At 40.9% G+C, this 19497-nt stretch overlaps 1 protein-coding gene across 3 annotated transcripts in view; it reads left to right on the top strand.

The window, feature by feature from the left end:
• Positions 1-19497, top strand: part of LOC126108811 (peroxisomal carnitine O-octanoyltransferase) — a 234135-nt gene that overhangs the window by 50155 nt on the left and 164483 nt on the right. For all 3 annotated transcript variants that reach the window (XM_049914177.1, XM_049914175.1, XM_049914176.1), the window contains exon 5: positions 12990-13173. In XM_049914177.1, coding sequence (XP_049770134.1) covers positions 12990-13173 — 184 coding nt within the window. The remainder of the gene's footprint in view (positions 1-12989; positions 13174-19497) is intronic.

Genomic DNA, 19497 nt, shown 5'->3' with positions numbered 1-19497 from the left:
TCAGAACAATAATTCACTGCTTTTGAAGTAATAGTTACCCTTTTTGTTTTCTGTTGTACAAGTATGACGTAAGCCAGTTCAGAGCAGAGAAAATTGGATAACTATGGGGTTGAGCATAGTTGTCTAATATGTGCAGAACAACTACAATTCCACACTGCATTGATAATGACCTGACACAGGTCGAAACCTGATCTTCGTTGTGGCTATAAATGTCATATTAAAGCAACGTAATTCTACGAGTGATTGCTGCTCTATCTAACCCAAATAGGGAAGTAGTTTCTGTTGTGTTCCCTTGACCCTTTGTTGAACAGAGGATTAAATTCAGCATACTTCGAAACATCAGGAAAGCATCCCTGTTCAAAAGATCGGTTGATTATTTTAGTTAGGGGAGGTGCCATTATGTCACACTTTGTTTTAATCACTTTAGTGGGTATTCCATCCTATCCAGCAAAATTTTTATTTTTTAGTGATAATATAACATTTTTCACATCCATTATTGTGACTTTTTAAAAATCCATGAGATACTCAGCCTCTTGGTGGAGTCCAAAGGCATTCACTTTACTCTGATACTCTGTCAGCATCTGACTTTACCACATTTATGAAGAATTCATTTAAACACTCTGATATTTGAAGTGGGTTTACAATAAGGCTACCATCTATTTTAATCCCAGATGTTTTATTAATACTAACTCAAATACCTAAATCTGATTTGAGAACGGACCACACTGCATTTGTCTGATTTTTTATGTTGGAGTGTGAACATATTGTTTGCTATTTGTTTTCCTGCCTTTGCAACTTCTAATATACCTAGTAGAATGCCTGTTCTTATTATATTTCAGGTCATTGTGGAGTCACCTCTTTGCGACACTAGCAATTTTTATACCCTGAGTTATCTGTTGATGTTTGTTAGTCATTTTGTTGCATGTTGTTCTAAGTCAAAAAGTTTCATTAAACATTTCAAGAAAGCTACTTGAAATTTGTCAGAGTGAAATACAACTGTTGTATCACCATTCAACCTCTCTTAATGTACTACTGAGTACAGAAGATTTTTTTAAAAAAATTGAAGTTCCTTTTTATATGGCTTTTGTTGCATGAAATTTCTTTGTTAATTTTTGGTAGCTAAATGAATAGTGCAGAATGGTGAGAGAATCCTAAATAAATGCAAAATTTATAAACATCTTGAAATACATCATTTATGAAAATATTATGGTAACAGGTGCAAAATATCTGTTCTTATTATATTTCAGGACATCATGTTGCATGAAATGTGCTTTGAAGTCTTTTATCAAGTCAATGAATTAGGACACACCATTGCTTTCAACTGTGTTATTAATAATGAAGTCAGCAGCTATTAAACTCTTTTTCCTTCTTTCTTTGCTGAGGTTATCAAGCAGACAATGAAATTTCACCAGAAAAGCTTCAGTTGTATGTAGAAACTACTATGACATTTAGGTCCCTTAGCAGCCTGCAAATACACACTCTTCATTCAAATGGTTAAAATCATTTCTAACGTAATACTTTATTTCAGAATGAGTAAGTGTGCAAGACCCTCCAAGTGATTTCTCTCGTCTACAAAATCTGTTGGGTACTTCAAAAATTTCATTGTCATGAAGAATTTTAATATTATCAAATGTATTGAATTTACTCGAATCTAAGCTGCACTGATATCTAAACCGCACTTGAAAAAACAGACTCAAAATCAAGGGAAAAGAATTTTCCCAAATCTAAGCCGCACCTGAAACTTGAGACTCGAAATTCAAGGGGAGAGAAAAGTTTTAGGCCGCAGCTCCAAATCGAAACAAGGTTGGTCCATTGTAATATGAGACAATATTTAGGTCGAGTGGATAAAGATACAGCTACAGTAGTTTGGTTCGAGTCGTAAGCTTAACAGTTAAGCTTTACCAAGTAGCCATTGCTATGTGTCAGGCACTCCGTACGTATTTATACGGTTACCCTTCCTTTTTCAAGTTCTTCGTCTGTTTTGAATCGATTGCTTATTTTGCTTTGATCTGATAAGTGCCGTTCTCTTTGTTATAAGTGTTTACATCACTCTAAGATGAAAATGCATTATTGTACTGTGTCACGCACTGTTTGTCGCATTCTGATGATGAGTGTTTACGGCCTGTCGCCGCTTGGCTTGCTTTTGTGTGCGCTACCGCTGCTTACAATAAAAAAAAGAGAGGAATTGTCTCATTAGTGAAACAATGGCAAAAGACTGCTATTTGTTGTTACTTACACTGCTGCTTTCTTTGATAATGATCAACAAGAACCAAATAATAGACTGCGTATGATAGAAGATGTTCTGAACGAGAGTTTAGCGAAACTTTTTCTCTGTCTGAAAATCTTTGCAGACACCTCTTTAGTACATTACATTCTGAACAGAAATTAGTCATCTTAGATTTAAAAATCTAGTCAGTTGCCGTGCTTAGTATCACTATTCAGCATAAGAATAATACGAATATAAACATGACATGATACGTATATTCTTCCGCGTTTGCTGTTGTCTCACTCTAGTTTTGTAGTTTATTAGGCATACAGGATTTAAATGAGATAGCAGCAAACATGAAAGAATACATGGCATAATGTTTACATTCTTCTACCTTTTCTTTTAATTTATTTCCTGATGCAGAGGTTTTGGTGCCAGTATTTATCGTTGTGCCTGCAAAGCATGCATGTGTAGTGCTACATATATTTGACAGCAGAAGTTAGTTGTGGCAGCACGTACCAACATTTTTCAGAACTTCTGCTCACTTTGCCCTCTATTCTAAGCCGCAGGTGGTTTTTTGGATTACAAAAATCATAAAAAATAGTGCGGCTTAGATTCAAGTAAATACGGTAAACCAATGTTCATTGAGGCAAATAACTTTGATATTTTTGCTTTCAGAATGAATAATTTGTAATTTGTCAGATTTATGACTTTTGTATGAAAAGTCAGCACTCGGACAACTTACAGTCAAGAGCATTATGTGGGGACATTTTTTCTTATTTATGATCCCAAGCGTACTCTTTCTTGGCTACCATTTTGGTCTTGCTATTTTTGTTACCAAACACTGTTTTTCCTGCCCATCATTTCTAATAAGTTTCCCTTATTTTTCAGAATTTGGAACGTATCAGTGAATTTTTTACCAAGAATTTTGGATTCTTACTTATTTAAATGAAGACTGGGTGAGCATTGTATAAGATCGCCCAATAGGATCTTATATGCAGCCTCCCTGTTTGACTGATCTGTGTTCATGTGAGGTGTGAGATGTGCTGCCACACAACAGAATGTGGTTTCAACACTACGGTGGACCAGTCCTCTTCAATGTTAATGTCAATGTTAAACCGGATTGGAAAGGTTTTCCCCGATTTCTCTAAATGGCTCCAGGCAAATGCCGGGACGGTCCCTTCGAAAGGGCACAGCCATTTTCTGTCCTCCTCCTCGACGCAATCGGAGCTTACGCTCTGTCTGTAATGACCTAGGTATCGACAGGATGTTAAACTCAATCTTCCTTCCTTCCCTTTCTTTCTTCGGATTGGAAGGGAGGTCCTGTCCCACAGCCAGCACAATTGCCGGATCTCACACATCTGGGGTTACTTCGAGATGTCGGTGTAAGAGACTCGTGTAGAAATGGAGGAAAGCCTGCTTGCAAGGATTCGAGCTGCCTGTCTCCTGGTGCGAGAGGCACCAATAGTCTTAGAGAGTGTGTGTCGTTTCCATGCCTGCGTTAATACCGATGGTCATCACGTTGAACAATTGCTGTGAGCTACATTGTTGTTACCGTATTTACTCGAATCTAAGCCGCACTTTTTTTCCGGTTTTTGTAATCTAAAAAGCCGCCTGCGGCTTAGAATCGAGTGCAAAGAAAGTGGAAGTTATGAAAAATGTTGGTGGGTGCCGCCACAACTAACTTCTGCCGTCGAATATATGTAGCGCTACACAGGCATGCTTTGTAGTCACAAAGATAAATACTGGCGCCAAAACCTCCGCGTCATAAAAAGAAAAGTGGAAGACGAGCTTTTTTTCTCCGCCCCGAGTTTCGACCACTGCTTTTTCATACATTATCCAACGAAGTAAGTACAAATTCTGTATTGTTCATCTTCGAATGTAGCAGAATATCAATGTACTACGAAAATCTGACATGCAAGACTGTTTGGGATGTTTGTCAATATGGCCAACACTACTTTCTGAATTTTTTCCTACCTGTGCGAAGAGATGGTTGCTAATAGGAACCTGATGAAATGTGAATCACATGCAGTATTCTCTTCACCATAAGAATAATAGGAATATAAACATTTTGCCATGTATTCTTTCGTGTTTGCTGCTATGTCATTTAAATCCTGCCTGCCCAATAAACTACGAAACTAGAGCGAGACAACAGCAAACGCTGAAGAATATACATATCAGGTCATGTTTATATTGGTATTATTCTTATGCCTAATAGTGATACAGTCAGAAATTAAGCAAGGCAACTGACTAGATTTTTAATTCTAAGATGACTCTAATTTCTGTGCAGAACTTGATGTGCTAAAGAAACGGCCGCAAAGATTTTCAAACGGAGAAACATTTTCACCTAACTCTCGTTCAGAACATGTTCTATCATACACAGTCTATTATTTGGTTCTTGTTGATCATCATCAAAGAAAGCAGCAGCGTAAGTAACAACAAATAGCAGTCTCTTGCCATTGTTTCGCTAATGAGACAATTACTCTCTTTTTTTTGAATTGTAAGCGGCGGTAGCGTGCACAAAAGCAAGCCATGCCGCGAGCGGCGACAGGCCATAAACACGCACTATCAGAAGGCGACAAACAATGCGTGACACAGTACAGTAATGCATTTTCAGCTTAGAGTGACGCAAACACCTATAACAAAGAAAACAGCACTTATCAGGTCAAAGCAAAATAAGCAATCGATTCAAACCAGACGAAGCACGTGAAAGAGGAAGGGTGCCTGTATAAATACGGACGGAGCGCCTGACGCATAGCAATGGCTACCTGGTGAAGCTTAACTGCTAAGGTTACGACTCTAACCAAACTACTGTAGCTGTATCGTCATTCATTCCACCTAAATTGTGTCTCATATTACAATGGACCAACTTTGTTTCGATTTGGAGGTGCGACCTAAAGCTTTACTCTCCCCTTGAATTTGGAGTCTCAAATTTCTGGTGCGGCTTAGATTCGGGAATTTTTTTTTCCTTTAGTTAGAGTCTCATTTTTCAGGTGCAGCTTAGATTTGAGTAAATACGGTATGCAGTGTGCACTGTGTATGTCCATAACACAATACATATGCATTTCTGACCATTGGTTCTGCATCTCAGTATAATCAGATGTGAACTCACTGTCACCGCCCCCGATGTTGACACCCTGGCATGCGGCAGCTGGCCAGTGACACAGCATTTTCCTCCGTGTTGCAACTCGGCACTCCACTGACTCACTGATGCCATGGTATCGTAGCATTGAACTGAGCAGTGGAATCTAACACAAAGCAGCTTCTGGCTCCAAATATTCCTTCACATTTTAACTAACTTCATTACTGTAAAAGTCCTATCTTAAACTAACTTAATTGCTCTCATCATTCAACCTACACACTGGGAATCAAACTGAGGCACTCCGTACAGCAGCCATCTATGCCAGTCAGTTTAATGAAATTTAAAAAAAAAGTAAATATATAAAATGAAATGTGAATTGATTTTGCAAAATGTACGGGGGCAATTGGAAATGTTACTTTTTAAATTGTTTTTGTTATTTGCTCTTTTGTTTTAGTACGAACTTTGTTGTAGAACCCCTTATTTACGTGTGGTAATAAAAATTCATTTAGACAGAATTAAGTACATTTAAAATTACGTGAACTTAGTCAACCCTCTCATGCTGATAAATTCATATTAACGGACTAAGAATATTTAGTTGAGAATTAAATCTTTTACATAATTCAGCCTTGGCACCCATTTTCTAAATGCAGTGGTCCTTTTTTTTTTTTTTTTTTTTTTTAAATATTTACTGAATTATTTCCCGGCGTTAGCTATGGAACACAAGACTGTCTCTATTAGCAGAAAATGGTTAAATATTGCCAAGCCGACGTTTAATTATCGTTGATAAAACACACTTCACTATACATTTAAGTTATTTGAAAGAACCAACAAATTGTTAAATTTCAACGTTAACTATCCGCCTATGAATGCACAAATGTGAAACTAGCAATAAATTCCGTCAGTCTCAGGATCGCTGTAAAAGAAAAACATGTACTTAATTCACTGCTAATTTTTATCTGCTCCTGATTTACGGGTTTAGTTAATTTTTCTTAGCGGAACAATTTTATAAATGTGCCGCCACTGCAAATCGTTCGGTTGCGGCACAGCCCAGCAACACCAGCGATAATTGCTAAAAAATGCTGAAAATTCTTTAAAGAAATATTATAGATGACATGGGCAAGCTAATTTACATTAGTAATACACACTTTTGATAAATTATAATGTATTTAGACCACAACAATAATTCAACTTACATTAGTTTGTAATTTCTCCTCTAATGGCTGCTAAATCTAGATACAGACAAATGAAGTCTACCCATTCATAAAATGCTACATCACAGGTTCCTTTCTCTCTCAGCTCTCGAGGAAGACGACAAAGAATGCACACTATGTATTACTATTTATACCACTCTCAACCGTTAATGTCTCTTTGCAATCTGCGGCTGTATTTTACATTTTTGTTATCGCAGATATTGACACATTTCGTAATTACATTATGAGTATAGAAATATTACAATCACAAATACATCGAGAATATAATTACAGAAAATATTACAATAATAACGAATGTCCTTTATACAAAATTAAATAATATTTTTTGTTAAATAATTACAGTATATACAAATTGCTTCATAGCGGTGTATATAGTACAATTAAATTTTAGTTTATTAATAGTGTGTGTGTTGCCAGGGAACGTTACATCACTCAGCTACAAAGGTGGACAACAAATGACAGTAAGTCACAGCAAATGAAGAGCAAGGGTAGGAGAATACATTGCGAAGCTGCAACTGTTCTGTCAGAGCCTCAAGGTAGTCTCTGTGTCTCACTAGTTGCTGCTTCACTGAGGTGGAGGACTTGGCGACGACAGTGAGTGCCGGCTCGTCCGACCCTGTCGGTTGCAGTTTTACAGGCCTTCCTCTCCTGACAGTGCCCGGCGGTCACACACTAACCGTTCCGGTCACTGCCGTTGAGTTGCTGACTTGATCTGCCCACCCACCTGCAGTCAACTGCTTCTGCTCGGGGAGCAGCAATCCTCAGCTTTTGTTGAGCCTTGGGATGCTGTAGATGAGAGCTGTTAATGTCGTGTGTGTGTGTGTGTGTGTGTGTGTGTGTGTGTGTGTCCCTCTACTTTGGCAGCTGCCCATGTAAATGCACACTTGACGAGGAAGTGTACACAAGCATTTTGCTCAAGCGTGCTTGAGGTTGCGTGCTAAAAATACACACACTTGTACAAGCATACATACATTTTTGCAGCAGTCATGTTGAGAGATCTGAAATGTATTGATGTCAAAATGCTGCAAGATTTTATTCACACTTACAGAAGTCAGCCTTCGTGTGGCGTATCAGCGGAAAGGCATAACGTGGAAAACAAAAAAGGTATGCTGCATATGATCATCTTGTTAAATATGAAGCCGTTTATGGTACAGCAGACAAAGGTGCAGTAATAAAAAAGGTAAATTCCTGGACATCACAATGTGTAGGAAAAAAAAAAAAACGGGACTGCTGCTTATCAGGTATACAAACCAGGTCTGACACATTTTCAATTATTTCCCCTAACGGCGCTACTCTTCTTAGCGCTTTGTTTGAAACTCTGTCAGTCCACACTACCTTCCACATTCTCGTCCAAGGATACACCTGAGGAGCTTGCAGTCTTTTCTTTTGTGCCTTCCTCAGCATCCAGTTATCTGTCCACTGCAGACACACACTCGCAATGTACCTCTTTACGAATAATGTCACAATACTGAGGAGAAACTGATGCCGGCAACGTTCTTCTCTGCATAAGTGATTCTCTTCCCTGGGCTGTTTGAGCTTTAACATCCGTTTCACTTCTACCTTCCATTGTGGTACAGCTTCCGAGTTACCTCCAGGTATTCACTTGTGACAGATTTCTGCATTCACAGTATGCAACTATGTTTGGTTTTTGATCTCTTGTGCATTTGGTTTGCTTCTGTCAATCTTAATATCTCATGCCACTTGTCTAAGTTTTCTGAGTAGTGTTCCTCAAAAAGGCAGTTGGCTTCCATCCAGGAATTCCCATTTGAGTTTCCAAAGCATCTCGGTAACATTTGTGTGTCGCTAAACTTACTGGTAACAAACCTACCAGCCTGCGTCTGAATTGTTTCAGTGTCTTCCTTCAATCACACTTGCTGTGGAACCCAAACACTTCAGCATTACTCAAGAATTGGTCACACTAGTGTCCTATATGTCACCTCCTTTACAGATGAACAACACTTCCCTAAAATTCTCCGAATAAACTGCAGTCAACCATTTACCTTTCCTATCACAATCCTCACTCGCTAATTCCATTTCGTATCACTTTGCAATGTTATACCCGAATATTTAAATGACGTTAAATGACATGACCTTGTCAAGCAGGAGACTGTTAACACCGTATCTGAACATTATGGCTTTTTTTGCTCATCAGCACTAACTTACGTTTTCATGCATTTAGAGCTAGCTGCAATTCATCACACCAACTAAGAATTTTGTCTAAGTCATCTTGTATCATCCTACAAGCACTCAACTTTTACATCTTCCCTTAAGCCGTCGGCACACGTACCGTGCATCCGAACGTTGAGCGTTGAGCGTGCCGAGTTTCTGACGTCACAGCGTGAAATAGCACGTTCGGCAGTCTTTCCGAACGTGCAGAGGAATATCTGGCATGTCAGATATTCTGAGCGTTGACCTATGAGATGGCACAACGCCACCTACGTCACAAACACGACGTCTCCCTTTAGTACAGAGTTGTGAGGCGCCATACTGGCATTCATTTCAGGCTTATATGTATATATGCCATTTCCGAGCACCAGCAAATTGAGAACCACTGGAAAACCCGTTGTTAACTGTGTGATTCGTTCCAATAACATAATGAGAAACATCATATTCGTGGCAAAAGAATTATTATAACTTGCGTATTATGAGAGGAGGCTATTTGAAGGCAGCGACACACTGAAGATCCACCCAAAACGCATTGTTCTTGTAACAGTTCGTTATAATTAAATTTCAATTAGTAACATAATTATCTACAATTAACATTTTCAGTAAGTGCTAACATAATATGATTAAGTACAAGGATCGAGTTGTTCATTTAGCGTAATGAGTAGCGTCTCTCTTCGGTAATGAGTTTTTGTTGAGGCAGTGGTTCGCGTGTCAACACTTCCAATTTTTTTTCCTAACATTCGCATTTTTATTAGGTTCTGATACTTTATTATTAGTTTAATATAAGTATATGCTATAAGATTTGATGTTATGTAAATATAAGTTCACCTTGTTTTGAGGGATGACTTTGTTCGATTGGCTTGATCTGCAGGACAGCTTGCGCTACTTGTATAAAGATATTTTCCTCCTTTTTCTTTTACGCTTCGTAATTCACATGTTGCAAATATTCTGCTACTGGGTAGGAACAGTGATCGAGTAAGACTGACCTTGGGGTTTTACTAAAATGTGGGAATGATGAAATGATGTTTATCTTATGCGGAGAAGTGTTCCAAATTTGTACCGCACTGTTTGTAATGGAACTTTTATAAGCCTGTGTCCTTATCGATTGGACACGGTACTTTCCTTTTCGTGGACGATGGAGGAAATGTGTGGTTTAATAGAGCTAACATGGGAATTTTACGTGCGCCCGTTGAGTAAACAGTGTGATTTACGAACTAGAAACATCCCTCAAACTGCTGCTGGAGTGCGTTGCGATTGCGAATACCACGTTGGGGCCCACTTACCGTATGCACAAGTCGCACCATTCCTGAGCGTTCAGCAGCACGTCGAACTTGGCACGCTCAACGTTAACGTTCGACAGCACGGTCCGTGTGCCGACGGCTTTACTCCACAGAATCGTCAGCAAACAACCACGGATTGCTGCCCGCCCTGTCTGCCAGATCACTTATGTATACATAAAATAATAGCAGTCCTATCACACCTTGCTGACAATACCGTTGTCCCGATGAAGTCCGCCTCCGTAGCATTACCGCCTACCACGCAGGGGGCCCGGGTTCGATTCCCGACAGGGGACTGGGTGTTGTGTGTCATTTTCATCACCATTGACTTGCAAGTCGCTGAAGTGGAGTCGGCTAGAAAGGACTCGCAGTATGGTGGCCGAACTCCCCCGAATGGGGTCTCCTGGCCAACAGTGCCACACGATCATTTCCATCCCGATGAACATTTGCCTTTGAGGTCAACCTAATGGGTCCTACTACTCGAGAAGTCTTAGAGCCACTCACATATCTGGGAACCTGTAGAATCTTGTACCGCAAGGAAGCAAGGAAGAGGATGTTGTTGTGGGTGGCTGGTATCCTCTTACTAAAACACAAATGCACACGTGGATTAATACAGTTCTTTGTTTACATGAAGCTACTACTTAATTTGAATAGAGTCCACGTCCGTGGCACAAACTCATCAGTAATAGTCCTCTTGCAGACAATATTGGGAATCTTGCTATTGTCACAGTTCCGGTCACTATGTACTATCATAGCCTGTGACACGCTGTGCGAGTGAATGACTGACATGAGCCAAACTGAAGAGTGAGTTAGTGAGGCCCCCTGGTCAGTGGAAGCAAGACCAAAATGGTAGCCAAGAAAGAGTATACTTGGCACCATGAATAAGAAAAAATGTCCCCACATAATGCTCATGAATGTAAGTTGTGCTGACTTTTCATACAAAAGTCATAAATCTGACAAATTACAAATTATTCTTTCTGAAAGCAAAAATATCAAAGTTTGCCTCAATGAACTTTGGCTTACATTTGATAATATTAAAATTCTTCACGAAACTGAACTTTTGGAAGTACACAACACGTTTTGTAGACAAGAGAAATCACTGAGGGTCTTGCACACTTACTCATTCTGATATGAAATATTACGTTAGAAATGATTTTAACCATTTGAATGAAGAGTGTGTATTTGCAGGCTGCTGTATCGAGCTAAGGGATGTAAATGTCACAGTAGTTTCTACTTACAACTGAAGCTTTTCTGGTGAAATTTCATTGTCTGCTTGATAACCACAAAAAAAAAAAAAGGAAATACATGCTGTTGAGAGAGCGTTGGCGGTATATTGCATGTCGGTGTGTCTGGGCTCTCTCACAGTAGGCACGCTCGATCCAGCGCCTACAATCAATCTCTGCACCGCATTTTTGCCACCGGTGTGCTGGCTACAGCTTACACCAGCACAGAACCGACTCTGTTTGCTTATATCTTCTTTAACAGTCTGCAGTGGGGTACCATTTCAAATGCTTTTCGGACATCTAGGAATATGGAATAGTTTCTTTACTGCACTTTATGTGTTGAAATTAAATAATAGTGGAAACAAGTCATATCCTTATTTAATCCTTTAAAAACTATAGTCAGTGGCCCACATACAACTTGTTGTTGTAGTGGTCTTCAGTCCTGAGATTGGTTTTGATGCAGCTCTCCGTGCTACCCTATCCTGTGCAAGATTCTTCCTCTCCCAATATCTACTGCAACGCACATCCTTCTTGATCTGCTTAGTGTATTCATATCTTGGTCTCCTTCTGTTATTTTTACCCTCCACGCTGCCCTCCTGTGCTAAATTTGTGATCCCTTGATGCCTCAGAACATGTCCTACCAACCGGTCCCTTCCCCTAGTCAAGTTGTGCCACAAACTTCTCTTCTCCCCAATTCTAATCAATACCTCCTAATTAGTTATGTGATCTACCCATCTAATCTCCAGCATTCTTCTGTAGCACTACATTTCGAAGCTTCTGTTCTCTTCTTGTCCAAACTACTTATCGTCCACGTTTCAGTTCCATACATGGCTACACTCCATACAAATACTTTCAGAAAAGATTTCCTGACACTTAAATCTAAACTCAATGTTAACAGATTTCTCCTCTTCAGAAACGCTTTTCTTGCCATGGCCAGTCTACATTTTATATCCTCTCTACTTCGACCATCGTCAGTTATTTTGCTCCCCAAATAGCAAAACTCCTTTACTACTTTAAGTACCTCATTTCCTAATCTAATTCCCTCAGCATCGCCTGTTTTTATTCGACTACATTCCATTATCCTCATTTTGCTTTTGTTGATGTTCATCTTATATCCTCCCTTCAAGACACTGTCCATTCCGTTCAACTACTGTTCCAAGTCCTTTGCTGTCTCTGACAGAATTACAATGTCTTCGGCGAACCTCAAAGTTTTTATTTCTTCTCTGTGGATTTTAATACCTGCTCCGAATTTTTCTTTTGTTTCCTTTACTGCTTGCTCAATATACAGATTGAATAACCCTGTCTCACTCCCTTCTCAACCACTGCTTCCATTTCATGCCCCCTTGACTTTTATAGCTGCCATCCGGTTTCTAATTTGTAAATAGCCTTTCGCTCCCTGTATTTTACCCCTGCCACCTTCAGAATTTGAAAGAGAGTATCCCAGTCAACATTGTCAAAAGCTTTCTCTAAGTCTACAAATGCCAGAAACGTAGGTTTGCCTTTCCTTAATCTTTCTTGTAAGAGAAGTCATACGGTCAGTATTGCTTCACGTGTTCCAATATTTCTACGTAATCCAAACTGATCTTCCCTGAGGTCGGCTTCTACCAGTTTTTCCATTCATCTGTAAAGAATTCGCGTTAGTATTTTGCAGCTGTGACTTATTATACTGATAGTTCGGTAATTTTCACATACAACTGAAGCATTCTAAAAGCAGTTTCTGCAGTGTGCATTTTATTAAATCAGAATTGCAGACACAGCATATTGATGCCCAGAATTGGGACACGTAACAGAGGTGACAGGGAAGTGACCGGTCTGTGTCCGCAGCACGCGTCGCTGTACGCGTACCACATGACGCGGCTGTGGCAGCTGCTGCGGGAGGAGCAGCTGCTGCCGACGCGGTCAGCCGACGGCCGCACCACGTTCAGCATGCGGCAGTTCCGTCGCCTCTTCAACTGCGCCCGCGTCCCGCAGCCGGGCACAGACCGCCTCGACTCCCACTTCCGCACGAGTGAGTCACTGCTCTGCTAGAAACAGTCTCTCTCCTGGCTCTTGCATTTCATTTGTTCGTTTGTCATTTATTCATTCTTTCCTGTTCATCCCATTTTGAATTAAAATAAAAATGAGTTGGGTACGGACAAAAGAAGGGTGCCCCAGAGATCAGTATTGGGGCCACTCTTGTTCCCTATTTATATACGAGGGTATTTCGAAAAGTAAAGATGCACCGTACGCCAGAGGAACAGAAGAGTTTTGGCGAGCAAGTTGGCAACACTGGTGTTAACCTTGAACCGTTAGTTTTCTCCTCGCAGTTGTTCGGCCGTTGAACGTTGCTTCCGGTTGGAGTAGGTCATGTTTAAAATGGCTGCGCCGATTCGGAATCCCACCAAATGCGAAGTGCTGTCCATCATATGTTTTCTTCGTGCAAAAGGTCAGTGACAAGCGGATATTCACAAAGAAATTGTTTCTGTTTATGGGAACATTATGCATTGACAAAATGTAATGAAATGGTGTCGACATTTCTCTGAAGGTAGGACCGGTGTTCACGATGAACAAAGAACAGGTCTACTATCTGTGATCTCTGATGCCCTCCTTCAGAGAACGGAGGAAGCAATTCGTGCAAATAGACGTCTCACATTGAAAGAATTGCATCAGATCATACCGGACGTGTCAATGACAACTCTTTATGATGTTGTGACTGTCAAGTTAGAGTACAGGAAATTGTGCACGCGCTGGGTTCCGAAACTGTCAACGGTTGTTGTTGTTGTGGTCTTCAGTCCTGAGAATGGTTTGATGCAGCTCTCCATGCTACTCTATCCTGTGCAAGCTTCTTCATCTCCCAGTACCTACTGCAACCTACATCCTTCTGAATCTGCTTAGTGTATTCATCTCTTGGTCTCCCTCTATGATTTTTACCCTCCATGCTGCCCTCCAATGCTAAATTGGTGATCCCTTGATGCCTCAGAACATGTCCTACCAACCAGTCCCTTCTTCTAGTCTTCTGTTAACGGAAGAACACAAAAAGAAAAGGATGGGCTTTGCGCTCGACTTCCTCACACGCTATGCTGAAGCAGGTGATGAGTTCCTTGATCACATTGTGACAGGTGACGAGACGTGGGTTTGTCACCGTACACCTGAATCCAAGCAACAATCAATGCAATGGCGCCATTCGAATTCACCAAAAGTCGAGAAATGCAGAACGTCAACTTCAGCGAAGAAAATCATGGCTTCGGTTTTTAGGTACAGACATGGCATTCTTCTGTTGGAATCTATGCCTCCTGGAATAACAATTAATGCTGTTGCATATTGCCAGACTTTGAAACGTCTTCGAAGGGCAATTCAAAACAGATGCAGGGGAATGCTGACAAGTGGAGTCCTATTGCTTCGTGACAACGCTCGGTCTCACACAGCGCTTGTAACCAAAGCACTACTCAAACAATTCAAATGGGACATATTGGACCATCTGCCATACAGCCCGGACCTTGCGCCCACCGACTTCTGTGTCTTCGAGTACCTGAAGTCACATCTTGGTGGAAACTCATTCCACGACGATGAAGAGATCAAAGATGAAGTTGAAATGTGGTTCCGACAACAGGCAGCAACCTTCCATGATTGTTGGATACAAAAGCTTGTGCACCGACTTGACAAATGTTTGGATGACGAGGGTGATTATGTCGAAAAATAACAAATAATCCAGTTAATAAGATGTAACTGACATTTTCTAAATAAATGTTCTATTTAAGGACTGTGAGCCATTGTATCTTTACTTTTCGAAATGCCCTCGTAAATGATATGCCCTCTAGTATTAGGGGTAATTCTGAAATTTTTCTGTTTGCTGCCGAGACTAGGTTGGTAGTAAACGATGTTCTGTGCAACATTGGCTCTGTTTCAAATACTGCAATTCGTGACATAAGTCCGTGGCTTGTAGAAAATAAACTACCACTAAATTACAGTAAGACTCAGTTTTTACAGTTTCTGACACAAAATTCAATAAAAGTCGATGTTTTACTTTCACAGAATGGGCATGTGACTACTGAAACTGAACAGTTCCAATTGCTAGGCGTTCAGATAGATAGTAAATGGTCTAAATTGTCTTGGAAAGCTCTCAGAGCTCAGGCTCTTGTTCAAAGACTTAATGCTTCCATTTTTACTATTCGAACAGTATCCGAAGTAAGTGATCATTCGACATGAAAATCAGTCTACTTTGTTTATTTTCATTCAATTATGTTGTATTATATTTTGGGTAAATCTTCCCATTCTAAAAGGATATTTTTGCCTCCGAAAAGGGCGGTTCAGTGGTGTAAGTTCACGAACCTCTTGTTGACCCCTGTTCACGAGTCTGGGTATTTTGATGTTGCCCTCTCAGTAAATATATTCCTTACTGACATTTCTTGTTAACAATATCGGCTTATTCCCAAGAATAAGCAGATTTCACTCAGTTACTACTCGACAGAAATCCAACCTGCATTTGGATTGGACTTCCTTAACTCTTATGCATAAAGGTGTGCAGTATACTGCTGCATCCATTTTCAATAAGCTACCACAAGAATTCTAAAATCTTAGCAGTAATCCGTGTGCTTTCAAATCGGAACCGAAGAGTTTCCTCATGGATCACTCCTTTTATTCTGTTGAGGAGTTCCTGGAAAAATTGAGCTGATTCTTATGTTATGTTGTTGATTGCGTTTACTTGAACTTATGGCTTGATTTTTTTTTTGGTTCATAAACATTTTATCTTTATCTGTTTATTTTTATGTAATAATTTCATGTACTGTCACATTCAATTTCCTTGGATATTTGCTTCTCGATTTGGTCCTACAGAAATAAATAAATAAAAAAAGCATGTGGAAAGAGTCAGAGTACATAAAAAAAAAACGGGCAAACAAATCATAGAAACTTAATTTGTATATTGTGCTCACAAACCCAGCAGTATTTCACAATTCCCAAATATGTATAGGAATTGGATTTACATCCTAATCCCCTTCCCATCAAACAAGGTGGTATAGTGGTCAGTACACTGGACTCGCATTCAGTGTTGTGTTGGCTGAAGAGCCAACGCCGTGTTACGAATGGAGGCCGGAATGCATGCGTTTTAGCTCACGCAGGCTGGCGTGAGGAGGGAAGAACTACACTAATGTGAGGTCTGGAACATGACAAGGAATGAGAATTCAGAAAGCGGATATAATTAGTTTGATACTTAACTTTAATCCATTAATGATGAATGTCGCTCTTGACGGTACATGATTCACAAATTATCTGTTCAGAATACATTCTTGTAGAATATGGTGCCTTGCTAGGTCGTAGCAAATGACGTAGCTGAAGGCTATGCTAAACTGTCTTCGCGGCCGATTTAAAGGCTACCACCTAACATGTGTGGTGTCTGGCGGTGACACCACATTCAGTAGGGTGAAGGTTCAAACCTGTGTCCGGCAATCCAAATTTAGGTTTTTTAAATCACTCCAGGCAAATATCCGGCCATTTCCTTTGAAAGTTCACAGCGAATTCCATTCCTCGTCCTTGACACCATCAGAGCTTCTGCTCCTTTTCTAATGGCCACAACATCAGTAGGACATTGAACCTGATCGTCTTCCTTCCTCCTTTGTAATACCCTTCCCCTCCTCCCTCCTGCCCATCTCCTCCCCCCCCCCCCCCCCCTGCTTCGCCCCTTTTCATCTCCTCCTTCCCTGTGTGCAGCCATTCACCCTCCACCTCTGTCCACCTTCTGTCCCACCATCCCCCCCCCTTCCCCCCTTCCATTCCCCTGTGACAAGCCATGTTTATTGGTATTGCAAATGAAACCTTGATTGGGAACTGAAGTAGCTTAAAATGAATGGATAAATCATTTGGGATCATTGGTGCACATGGTATGGGAGGCACCTGTCCAGCTGCTGGGTCTGTGAGCGTAGCAGCTTCAGTGACAATATTTTGCACAGTTTTAATCTGTGAATGAATGGATAGTATTACAAAGATTTGGATGATTCAGATTCCATCATAGTATTCTAACCACAAACTTATAAGCCATAAACACAACTTTCTTGGTTTTTGTTGAAACTGACTGCAACGGGAGGGGGGGGGGGGGGGGGGGGAATTACTGTTTATACAGGGTGTTGCAAAAAGGTACGGCCAAACTTTCAGGAAACATTCCTCACACACAAAGAAAGGAAATATTTATGTGGACATGTGTTCGGAAACGCTTAATTTCCATGTTAGAGCTCATTTTAGTTTCGTCAGTATGTACGGTACTTCCTCAATTCACCGCCAATTGGCCCAATTGAAGGAAGGTAATGTTGACTTCGGTGCTTCTGTTGACATGCGACTCATTGCTCTACAGTACTAGCATCAAGCTCATCAGTACGTAGCATCAACAGGTTAGTTAGTGTTCATCACGAACGTTGTTTTGCAGTCAGTGCAATGTTTACAAATGCGGAGTTGGCAGATGCCCATTTGATGTACGGATTAGCACGGGGCAATAGCCGTGGCGTGGTACGTTTGTATCGAGACAGGTTTCCAGAACGAAGGTGCCCCGACAGGAAGACGTTCGAAGCAATTGATCAGCGTCTTAGGGAGCACGGAACATTCCAGCCTATGACTCGCAACTGGGGAAGACCTAGAACGACGAGGACACCTGCAATGGACGAGGCAATTCTTCGTGCAGTTGACGATAACCCTAATGTCAGCGTCAGAGAAGTTGCTGCTGTACAAAGTAACGTTGACCACGTCACTGTATGGAGAGTGCTACGGGAGAACCAGTTGTTTCCGTACCGTGTGCAGCGTGTGCAGGCACTATCAGCAGCTGATTGGCCTCCACGGGTACACTTCTGCGAATGGTTCATCCGACAATGTGTCAATCCTTATTTCAGTCCAAAAGTTCTCTTTACAGATGAGGCTTCATTCCGACGTGATCAAATTGTAAATTTTTCACAATCAACGTGTGTGGGCTGACGAGAATCCGCACGCAATTGTGCAATCACGTCATGAACACAGATTTTCTGTGAACGTTTGGGCAGGCATTGTTGGTGATGTCTCGATTGGGCCCCACGTTCTTCCACCTATGCTCAATGGAGCACGTTATCACGATTTCATACGGGATACTCTACCTGTGCTGCTAGAACATGTGCCTTTACAAGTATGACACAACATGTGGTTCATGCACGATGGAGCTCCTGCACGTTTCAGTCGAAGTGTTTGTACGCTTCTCAACAACAGATTCGGTGACCGATGGGTTGGTAGAGGCGGACCAATTCCGTGGCCTCCACGCTCTCCTGACCTCAACCCTCTTGACTTTCATTTATGGCGGTATTTGAAAGCTCTTGTCTATGCAACCCCGGTACCAAATGTAGAGACTCTTCGTGCTTGTATTGTGGACGGCTGTGATACAATACGCCATTCTCCAGGGCAGCATCAGCGCATCAGGGATTCCATGCGACGGAGGGTGGATGCACGTATCCTTGCTAACGAAGGACATTGTGAACATTTCCTGTAACAAAGTGTTTGAAGTCACGCTGGTACGTTCTGTTGCTGTGTGTTTCCATTCCATGATTAATGTGATTTGAAGAGAAGTAATAAAATGAGCTCTAACACGGAAAGTAAGCGTTTCTGGACACATGTCCACATAAATATTTTCTTTCTTTGTGTGTGAGGAATGTTTCCTGAAAGTTTGGCCGTACCTTTTTGTAACACCCTGTATATGAGATCTGTTCAAAAAATTCCAGATCTTTGTCCACAAATTTTTTCTGGGCTTACATTTTACTTATTGTGCATGGTTTCCTTCAAAACACACTCCTCCACAATTGATACACCATTCCCAACGCCATTTCCACTTCCAGAAGCAGTCTCGGTACTCCTCTTGCTGAATTGTGCAAAGTGCCATCTGCAAATTTTCTGTGATCTCAGCTATTGTTTCAAATCTCTGTCCTTTCAATGGGGTTTTCAACTTTGGCAATTAAAAAAAAGTCCAGAGGGTTCAGGTCTGGAGAGTACAGAGGATGATGCAGCAGAGTGATTTCATTTTTTGTGCAATAGTTATGCACCAACAGGGATGAATGTATGGGTGCATTATCATGATATGAGAGCTGGGAATTGTCGTACCACATTTCAGGCCGTTTCCTTCTCACAGTTTCTCACAGGCGTCCCAACACTCCCCAATAGTACCATTGATCAACAGTTTGTTCCTGTGGCACAAATATGTGATGGACAAATCCTTTATATTCAAAGAAAACCATCAGCACGGCTTTGAAAATTGATCTGATCTGACGAGATTTTTTTTGTCTCGGAGAAACGTGAAGATCGAACCTTGTTCTCAGCATCATAACCGTAGACCCACGTCTCATCACCAGTAATG

The sequence above is a fragment of the Schistocerca cancellata genome, chromosome 11 (genome assembly GCF_023864275.1).
Source record: "Schistocerca cancellata isolate TAMUIC-IGC-003103 chromosome 11, iqSchCanc2.1, whole genome shotgun sequence".
Classification (NCBI taxonomy): Eukaryota; Metazoa; Arthropoda; class Insecta; order Orthoptera; family Acrididae; genus Schistocerca; species Schistocerca cancellata.
The sequence above is the reverse complement of the archived record's forward strand: the minus strand, read 5'-3'. Positions and strand labels throughout refer to the sequence as shown.